This window comes from Trachymyrmex cornetzi, unplaced genomic scaffold (genome assembly GCF_001594075.2).
Source record: "Trachymyrmex cornetzi isolate Tcor2-1 unplaced genomic scaffold, Tcor1.1 scaffold557, whole genome shotgun sequence".
NCBI classification, from domain to species: Eukaryota; Metazoa; Arthropoda; class Insecta; order Hymenoptera; family Formicidae; genus Trachymyrmex; species Trachymyrmex cornetzi.
The window spans coordinates 415,164-425,591 of NW_017299868.1; the positions used below are offsets into that span (position 1 = coordinate 415,164).

Here is a 10,428-nt window from a genome sequence, read left to right on the forward strand (position 1 = left end):
TCCCAAGCTTATTACCAAACATGATGAAATTTGTAATGAATTTTGCGGTAAAAAATAACGAAAAATTCTCTCCGTGTTGTAGAACTTTTTACACTGAAAAAGAATACGTTTTTAAAAAAATTCTCTTTAATTTTTAAAAACTCCGCTTTGAATATCTCCAAGCTTAAAATTGATACTTTCGCATATCATTAACGAAACTTAGAAAAAATTTTGCTGCCAATACTTCTTCCTTGGTATAATTAGAGCTAAATAAAATTTAAGTTTCATCACAGCTAAACAAAATAAGTATTTACAGTCGGATCAAGAAGGATTCAAACTATAAATCAGAAATTAAATTCAAACGTACGAAATAAAATTACAATCAGAATTTAATAAAATTTCATGCATAATAAAAGATCATTCGTCTGTGCGCTGAAATGATTTAATCTCTATAATAACGTTTTTATTCGAAAAATAAAACAATAAGAGGGCTAATGTGAATTAAATAAATCTCTTGAGAAAACTTTGAATGGAAATTCCAGGAACTGATCTAAGATATGTTTTCTCACGTAAGTGGAGTCCCGCAGGAGACTTATGCCGGCCATCACCATGTGTGTTAGCGCCGTTCCATAGCCGGCGAGGACGCACCATCGCAGCGGCAGAGGCAGCATCGCATAGGGCGCGTATACGACGAAGAGTATGTACCACATAAGCCGCTGCTGCGTGGTGAAATTCAGACCGGCACCTATGAAACCTGTAAACGGCCACGAGAAGCGACGTTACTTGCAAAGGTATTTGATTCTTTCTTCCGATGCGTATACATTCAGAGAAAAATGTACTAAATTTTAATAAATAGTTGTTTCAATAATACTGGTATAACATTTATTTATGGAAAATAAATATTTGCTAAATAAAAAATATTATAGTTAAATTAAATTATTAATTTGTGTACCAAATAAATATATTTACATTTAGTGAATATGTAACTGGCATTAGTTAAAGAAAAATTTGTTAAAATTTATTATATTGCTCTCTCAGTGTAACATGCTCGATTAAGAAATGCAGGAATACCCCACATAGAACATTTTATCCGAGAGACATTTTGGAAACGTTATTATTAGGATATTGCATATTCTGTATATTCCTAAGCCTTGAAGGTCTGTTCTGTATAGGACAGGAATGACTTGAACGCGAACGGAAATTGTTTAAACGATTATTTTTGCGAGCATCTCAAAATAAGTCCAATCAAATTACCGGCTTCGATCTCCATTTTTTTCACGCTCTGAATGTTCGCTCGATTTTAGTTGGTCAGTAGAGCAAGACGCCATTCGATTCAACTGCGGAATCGATACAGCGAAACTGCTTAGAACGATGTAAAAGTTTTGTCGTCCTTGTTAAAGTTGAGAGCCAAGTTATCAAGTTTCAAAGTTTTTACACTCAAAATTAAATTGAAACAATCATAGCTTCTCTATATACATTCTTTCTGAAGAGAAAAGATCAGTAATTCCTTTCTTTGGATTTTCCTGTTTCTTAAATCGATAATTTTGTTTACGAAACCGAGTTTCATGGAAAAGGGACAAAATCCTTCGCACCAGTCTATTTCCAAATCAAGTAATTATAATTGCATGCATTTATAATTATGGGAATCGATAGGTCAGAATGAGTCGCGTGGGCCTCACCTTGAGAATTTATTAATAACCAAGTGAATATCGAGGCCCAGTACAGATAATTGTTAGAAAAGCAACGCCACCAGCCGAGCACGCAGATCACCAGATTCGCCGCCATGCAACACGCGGCCCACGATAAACCCTCGATGAGCCCTCCGCCATTCGAGTCTCGTTGCCAGAGCCAGATCGCTGTTAGCGTGATCTGCATCGCGATAAAAATCTCTTCCATCACACAGTTTAGCGAAGAAAACATTTATCTCTCGGGAATTTTTATCTTTTATTGTCTATTTGTTATAGAATTTTAAAGAGCGATTTAAAATTTAATTAATCTTTATTACGTAGGATAAAATAAAATAATTTTACTTTATCATGCATAAGTTTGTTTAACTTTGTAAAATATGAAAATGTAATTTAGAATCTGTTGGCATTTTCGTATGAGATATATATTTTTAAGAATTTTAAGCACGACAGTATATGTGATTACATCAAATATGACAAAGAAAGCCAAGATCGATCAAATTTTGAATGTTATAAATAATACATTATATATTCTTTTATTAAATCAATTTATTCCAGATATAATTGCGAGCTGATACATTCGGTTTCAACACAATCATTCTGAAACGCTAATAATGCCCCCTAAATTAAATTAGAAAAAAAGAAAGAAAGAAAGTAAGAAATTTATTGCGAAAAATATTACCTCAGCCAGGATTCGAACCTAGGACCTCTCAACTTTCCGAGATGAGTATCTTGGCCTCAGTGGTCGAGCTGGTTAAGACACTCTTCCCGGAAAGTTGAGAGGTCCCAGGTTCGAATCCTGGCTGAGGTAATATTTTTCGCAATAAATTTCTTACTTTCTTCCTTTCTTTCTTTCTTTCATTCTAATTTAATTTAGGAAGGATTATTAGTGTTTCAGAATGATTGAAACCGAATGTTATCGACTCACAATTATATCTGGAATAAATTGATTTAATAAAAGAATATATATAAAATGTATTATTTGTAACATCCAAAATTTGACCGATCTTGGCTTTCTTTATCGTATTTGAGATATATTTTTAATTAAAAGTTTTGAAGATAACTCTACCAATTTTTTGGAGTAAATCTCACTTCAGGGAAAGAATTTAGAGAAGATATATGTATGTGCTTACATAGTTGTTTAATTTTATAAGATATAAAATTGTAGATTATAAGACTTTTAAGAACTTTTGCAAACTTTTGTAGATTTTTAAAGATTAAAATAGAACATAGATTTCTGTGTAAAAATGTCCTGATTTAGTTAATAAAATTACATTCTTCGCAATTTTAATGAATATAAAATTAATTTGGGTTTACTTTTCGTGCTTTTCCGCATCGCTCACCTTCAAGCTTAGGTCCACGATATTCAACATAATCAGGGACTTTTGTCTTTGCCGATTCGAGTAGAGAAGGTAGGACGTCTCTAGCTGCTTGCTGTGAAAACTGTTGGTCAGCGAGGGTAGGAATATTCCCTTGTACAGCAACCCCTTCTTGAAGACATCTACAACCACACGATCGCGCACATTTCCAGTCTTTTCCCTTTCCATTTTTTGTGTCGGATTAAATGGGAAGATATTCCGGGATTGGGATTTCGTACCACGTTGGGTCTGAGCCTCTTCATCGGCTACGGCCTGCTCTGCTCCGTCGGCGGCTTCCGATTCCGCTTTCGCGGTCTCGTCATCATTGGAGGCTGCCTCGCCGTCATCCTTCGCTTCGGCGGCGACCTCGGGATCCGTGTTGGACTTCCGATCCTCCCACGCCGCCAGTCCTTCCCGGCCCAGCCTTTCGGAGGTCAATTTCTTCACCGCCTTGATCCATAACTGTTTCCTCGGCGAAATGCTCGACCTGATCCATGATTATCGTGCGTAATGTATCGATTCGCCAATTATGACGAAAAAAAAAAAAAAACGATTCATAGCATCGTGCAGTGTGAAATTTGCCCACTTATATGTTCTATAATAGTTGTTTCAAAATTTACTGCCAGTACTGAAAATCTAAAGTTCACCTGACGTAAACTATATCGTTGTAAAGAGAAATATTTTATGCGCGCGTTTTGTTTTTGTATCATAAATGTATACATAATATATGGCGAATTCGATTGGAAGCACTAGTGCGCACTGGTGCATATTAAAGCCGTTGTGCACTGATTTAATTTGAATATAAAAATGAAATGCAAATATTTCGAATCATGAAATACATATTTTACCTAATAGTACAATAAAATGTATTGAGTATTTCACGATTTAATCGATTTCTATGTTTATTTATAAACATATCTTTATATTACTTTGTGTACGGCTTTAATGTGCACCAGGGCACTTTGAGTGCGTCCAATTGAATTCGCGATTAGATAAATTACACGGAAAGAACGACATTGCTGAAGTATCTAAAAATTTAACTAAATACAGATCTGAAAATAATTTTATTGAATCAAAATAATTAGGATGCTTAAACTAATTGCTGAATCGAATATCAAAACTTTTTGTAGTATTGCTTATCATGCTTGAAATTTTTACGAGGGTGGATCAAATAAAAAGGAGAATTTTTTTTATTATTTATTGGACGAGAATAAATATATATAAAAAAAACAAATTTTTCTACATAGGTCTCTGCCACAGTAATATATTTTTACCAGCGAATAGGCAGTTTGGCGATCCTATTTTCATAAAAAGTAGTAGCCTTTACACTGGCATCGTCTACGAATTGTATTGTCCTCCTAATTCTTTTTTCAGTGGTCCAAACAAATGATAATCGTGTGGAAAGATTTGTCTTAATACGATTATCATTTGTTTGGACCGCTAAAAGAATTCGGAGGATTCAAACACGATGCCAATATAGCGGAATTCGTGCACAATTAGCTGCAGACACAACCTACTACTTTTTGTGAAAACGGGATTGCCAAATCGCCTATTCACTGGCAAAAATATATTAAAGTAGCAGGGAACTATGTAGAAAAATAATTGATTTTCTTTACATTTTTATTCTCGTCCAATAAATAATAAAAAAAATTGCTCGTTTATATTTGAAAGTGGCCTAAGTCCATTTTTCACTCTCGTACATAATTATTTTAATGATCCAATAAAATGGTTTTCAGGTCTATATCTATAGTTAAAATTTTTAGATACTTCAGCAAAATTGTTCTTCCCATGTATAAATCAATGATTTTCAAATAATTCTCGTGAAAACGAAATCTATTCAATTTACCAAGTAAAATATTTGTCGATCAGATCGAGCGAATTTCACACTTCGCGGAGAGACGAAGAAGTCGAAGGACGGCGAGTCGACTACTCACTCGTTGATGCTCGTGACATCGCTGTCCAGCATCATGCTCCAGGTCTGTTCTGTAATCATTATCTCCCCGATGATCCGCGGATCACGACTGACCGCTCACGTTGTGATCGTCAGTAAGGCAACAAGTGCCTTAGCATCATCCGGCATTGTTCATAGACACCTTGAATGAAAACTGAGTGCGAAGAAGCGACGATTTGTTCGCACCACGGCGACGTTGCGGGGCAAACGTCGTTTTTCACGAGACGGTATGTAACTCTCCGGCAAAGAGAGACTCCGACAAGAGAGATCGGTCGATCCACGATCGCGATCGCGTACGACGGCGGTTGATCGACTCGTTCAACGAGATCCGGCCTGACTCTTTAGCTTCACGACCGGCGGGATGCGAGAGGCGTCTGATCGAAGTGTCATATCTTTTCCTTTCTCCTCAGGGCGTATCGGGTCGTGACGAAAACGCCTCCACGGGGACGCCTACGTACTTTTTTTCCTCTAACACTTTCAAGTGTCCCTTTAACGGCTTTAAGTGTTATCAACTTCTTCGTCAATATTAAAATTAAACGCGACGGCGCGTCTCCGCGACATACGAGGTATGTGACGAAAAAGAAATGGCACCAAAAGACGAATTATATCTAACTTAGAATTGGAGATATTTTACCAGGAAACCTCAAGAAGTGTTCGCTTCCGATTTTAATAAGTTTTGAATATGTTGTTTTTTTATACAGAAATAAAGGATTTTTTATGAGTCTAATCGCACTTTTAGGGTGCAACATCCCTTTGAAAAAAATCGATTTTTTCTCTTGAAATGAATATCGTCGAAACTGCATGTAAGAGGTAGAAAAAAATGTTTTGACTAAAAGTTAAATATAAATAAAATAATAAAATACGTGCCCCTTATTTTTTTTTTAGAAAACATATTCAAAGCTCATTAAAATAGGATAAGGACACTTTCATAGGTCTCCTTGTTAGATGAATTATTGCTTCAGTTTCTATATACATAATTGCTTAGTGCATGTGTGCGTATTGTTTTGTACAGTGATATAAGTGTACATACAAAAATTATGTAATATACACAAATTATAAATTAAAATTGTATAATACATAAAAATTTATTTTAAAAACCAACAAGATAAAATCCTCTTACAAGTAACACTATCCAACTATCACTCACTAATCTGGATGAAACTATGCATACTTGTTTAACATTGAAAAATATTAAACTCGTGTTTTTCTATTTTTCCCCAAAATCAATTTTAAGGGTTGAAACCACCCCTCAACCACTCCCAAAAATGTGTTATCTCGCCATGAGAATTACTCCGAGCATATAGGTGGCAACGAAATATGTTTTCGACGAAAATTGTAGAGTTGATGAAGAAAACTATGTAATAATGTCTTTACCTTGATCTTGAAGGTCAAATGTCAAAGTCGTTTGGAAGTCAAGTTAACATTGATTTTTTCAATGCTAACTTCAAAAAACAGCAAAAATGAGACAAAAATCACACAGAAAAAAATGTTTGATTGAATTAATTAACTAGAATTCTGGTGGAAAATGAACGATCCAGAATTCTAGTTAAATCTACAAAATTTCCGGTTAAATCTATTAAAATTATCGTTGAAATAACCAACATTTAGTAGATTTAATCAGAAATCTAGTAGAGAGAGAGAGAGACAACCAAAATTCTGGATCGTTTATTTTCCACCAAAATTCCAGTTATTTCAACCAAACATTTTTTTCCGTGCAGGATTTAATATATTTAAAATCAGGATTTAATTTCCACCTACATGATCGGAGTAAATTCTAGTGGCGAGATAACACATTTTTTGGGAGTGATTAAGGGATGGTTTCAACCTTTAAAATTCACTTTGGGGAAAAATAGAAAAACATGGGTTCGATATCTTTCAATGTTAAACAAGTATGCATAGTTTCATCCAGATTGGTGAGTGACAGTTGGATAGTGTTACTTGTTAGTAGAAAATTCGGTAAATTTAATTTTCAGGCAATTAATAATGAATTAATTACATAATAGCTTTTAATTCTTAACAATTGTTGATAATAATTCTGCGACACTTTCTTTTTCACCAATCATCTCGTATTTTTGCGAGACACGAATCCTGAGATTCTGATTCTTCTTTATATCTTCATTATATATATTTTCATCACGACTCGACGCGACTTCGGATGAAGAAACGAAGTGTTCAGTCGCGATACGATAGATAGATGAAAAAGTGTATGTTATATGTATATGTACTGTTTATCGAAACTGAAGTATGAAAAAATTGTGATCGCAATAAATTTCATTTTTTATTAATTAATTTATATTAATTAATTTATATCTAATCAATATTATATATTTAAAATTTTTTAAACATAATTATTTTGAAGGTCCAAACAAAATTTTTTTAATTTTTAGATCTGCATAAATTAATTTTCATAATTAATTAGCTAAATTTTAGATACTTCAGTAAAGTTAATCTTTTCGCGTAATATTCGTGCGTATCTAGTGTACTTTAAATTGAACGAATTTTTTTTGTTTTAAAAATCAAAATTTGAAGAACAAAATTATAAATTTTTTAATTATCTAATATTGTAAAAAAACATTTATTATAATTCACTTTTTACAAAACAGTTGAAGAAATTCCAGGTCTACTGGACTTGCGAAGACCGATTGGTGTTAAAAAATAAATTTCATATCCATTCAAATTCTAATCCATGAATTTTTATTTGCGCTGCAATTTCAATAAACAGCAATGTAAAATTAGAAAGTAATTTGTATGAAATAAATATCGCATGTAACATAAACAGAGGATTTTTTTATACTAATGCTTTTCAATAAAAAAAAAGTGTGCTTTTTAAATACGATAGTGAATAGCTTACCTTAATCGTCAATTCTCGGTAAAGAAAACGGAGGCTTCTTTCTATCACGTCCTGGCATCGAGTCCGAGAAAAACCTCGAAAATTGCGCGCGCGCTTCTTGACAAGCCGACGAGCGGGATCTACGAGATGTCCATAAAGTTCAACCCGCATCCCCCATCATCGTTGGCTCATCCCCCCTGAATCCGATCTGGAGAAGGGGCGCGAATGTCGGCGTAGTCAACACTTTAAAATAACATTGCTATTGTTATATTGTATTTGAAAAGAGACCCCTGGTGTAACGATTTTTTAATACTCTAAATTTGTATTCATTTATTATTAGAAATAATAAAGAGTCTTTCTCTGACTTGGTATTGAGTATCAATAAAAAGAAAATGCATGCAAATGATTGAATTAAATGTTATTTAAAAATATAAAGGAAGGGGTGGATCTACGCATTACAATGTTATACTACTGAAAAATAATATCCGTCTAACTTATTATTATCACCCGTACGATCCCAATTTTAAAGTAGAGACAGTGGTGGCTCGTAGTGGATTTCGTTCGAATTAAAAATCTGTCCTCGTCATTGATCGAGACATATTACTGAAGAATAAAAAGTTGAAGATTTTACATTAGAAATATAAAAAAGAAATGTAAGTAAAAATATCAATAAATTACTATATAATTAATACAAAAGATATATTGAAAGAAATTCAAAATTAATTAAATTTTAGAAGTTACAAAAATGAAATTTCAAATTTCAAATTTTTAATATAAATTAAAAACACAAATTAAATTTTATTATCAATTAATAAAATTTAAATACACACACATACGCATATACATACAAAATAAGAATGTTGATAAATTACCGATGATAGATATAAAAATTGACGTGGCCAATCCAACTTTTAAAATTTAGTAACTTATATAACTTTATTTTTGGAATATAGTAACGTTCGGCGCGATTAAAATTGTTTATTTATAATTATAGTATATTAAAATGTTCATTATCATTATTCGTTTATGATCTAATGTGTTACAATTTTCCTCACTAAGGTGCGCTGTGATTTATATATATATATAAACTCAGTTTTGGAGTTTCCCTTCTATACTTTTGTACAATCTTGTTCAATGCGCTGAGTCGGTTAGGACTGTAAAGACTTATTTAGAAGGCAGTAACGGACGGTAGTAGAGTCAGTAAAGACGGTAGCATGGGTGAGTGCGCAAAATTGTACAGAAATTTGTAATAAATGTAATGTAGTGGGAAAAGATATTTAAAACGTTTAATTATAACAGATACGTGAAGTTTAATAAGAACAGATATAATACGGAAAATAATTAATTGAAAACGAAATTAAAACAAATGACTGTATTGATTAAAATAAAATCTCTAGATTTTAAATAAGAATTACCTTATTTTATTGTATTAAATGTTTTGTTAGAACACTGTTATTTATTAGATGAAAATATACTAAAACATAAATTTATATTATTTTTTTAATACATTGATTATATGTTAAACAAATTAATGTATGCTTTCTCTTTTTTCTTACAGAGATGCACTGAAGATTTTATTAATTTTTTTAAAATAAATTCATTAAACAACGACAAGCATTCACAAAGCAGAATGCATTGGATCAAAATCTCGTGTATTTTGTGCATGTTTGGATGTTTTAAGGAATTTCGGCCTTCTGAATCATTTATAACCGATTATTTAACTGGACCATGGAAGAATTTTACAAAGGAGGAAGTTAGTTCTTGAAATATTGAATATTATATTGATTTTATGTCCATTCAATAATCGAATTGTTAACGATACGTTTAATTTTTCAGGTAAATCAAGATATTTATCCTGTGTCCACATACAGTTACTTAGCAACACTGATACTTGTCTTCTTAATAACAGATTTTGTTAGATACAAACCAATTATTGTATTGTGTGGTCTTTCTGGTGTCGTCACGTTTTCCATGATAATACTCGGCAAAACTGTGATGGTATTCCAGATTGTAGAATTCTTTTACGGCGTGTATATGTCAACAGAAGTGGCTTATTATACTTACATATATGCCAAAGTAGATAAAAAACATTATCAAGAAGTAACAGGGCATACTAAAGCGGCCATACTATTTGGCCGTAGCATGTCTGGTATTGTAGCACAATTAACAGCTTCCTTCGAATTATTAAACTATCATCAGTTCAATTTTATAACTCTTTCAGGTACGCAAGATAAGATTAACTGATGCATATGTCAAACTATCCGATTATATGATTTAATCATTTTGTATAGAATTCTATATAGCTTATGCAAAGTAATGACATTAATCAATCCATAACAGGGGAACACATTTTTTGTTACATTAAAGAAACGCATGGATTCTTGGAACCTACTAAAGCTTTTTGCTATTAAGTTTTTATTTTCTTTAAAAATTTTTCGAATTCAATTATATTCTTAATCTACGATATATATATAAAACTAAATTAAATTCGAAATAGAACTCTCAAAAATGTCAAATTAGGATTAATATATAATAAACAAGGCTATGAGAGTCAATACTGCGTTAGAATTGCAGGAAATTAATCAATTATGTGTCGATACTTATAAAAATTGTTTAATTAAGACA

The 10,428-nt window shown here is 32.4% G+C and overlaps 2 protein-coding genes and 1 non-coding gene across 4 annotated transcripts in view; 2 read left to right on the forward strand and 1 right to left on the reverse strand.

Moving 5' to 3' along the window:
• Nucleotides 1-9,943, reverse strand: part of Adcy8 (adenylyl cyclase 78C) — a 21,704-nt gene extending 11,761 nt beyond the window's left edge. Inside the window, exons 1-8 of one of the 2 annotated variants that reach the window (XM_018514700.1) lie at nt 9,868-9,943; nt 9,731-9,793; nt 7,825-8,046; nt 4,957-5,585; nt 3,262-3,509; nt 3,008-3,165; nt 1,659-1,848; nt 549-733 (exon numbers count right to left, since the gene is read on the reverse strand). In XM_018514700.1, the coding sequence (XP_018370202.1) occupies nt 549-733; nt 1,659-1,848; nt 3,008-3,165; nt 3,262-3,509; nt 4,957-5,015 (840 nt within the window). In that variant the 5' untranslated portion in view covers nt 5,016-5,585; nt 7,825-8,046; nt 9,731-9,793; nt 9,868-9,943. Of the gene's footprint in view, nt 1-548; nt 734-1,658; nt 1,849-3,007; nt 3,166-3,261; nt 3,510-4,956; nt 5,586-7,824; nt 8,047-9,730; nt 9,794-9,867 lie in introns of those variants that run through there. The other variant, XM_018514701.1, reaches the window with a different exon arrangement.
• TRNAS-GGA (transfer RNA serine (anticodon GGA)) lies at nt 2,400-2,475 on the forward strand. Its single transcript has one exon. It is a non-coding gene; the product is annotated as a tRNA-Ser (tRNA).
• The window catches only part of LOC108765851 (thiamine transporter 2), a 9,549-nt gene continuing 8,124 nt past the window's right edge, over nt 9,004-10,428 (forward strand). Inside the window, exons 1-3 of the mRNA XM_018514702.1 lie at nt 9,004-9,021; nt 9,362-9,556; nt 9,640-10,024. Coding sequence (XP_018370204.1) covers nt 9,434-9,556; nt 9,640-10,024 — 508 coding nt within the window. The 5' untranslated portion in view covers nt 9,004-9,021; nt 9,362-9,433. The remainder of the gene's footprint in view (nt 9,022-9,361; nt 9,557-9,639; nt 10,025-10,428) is intronic.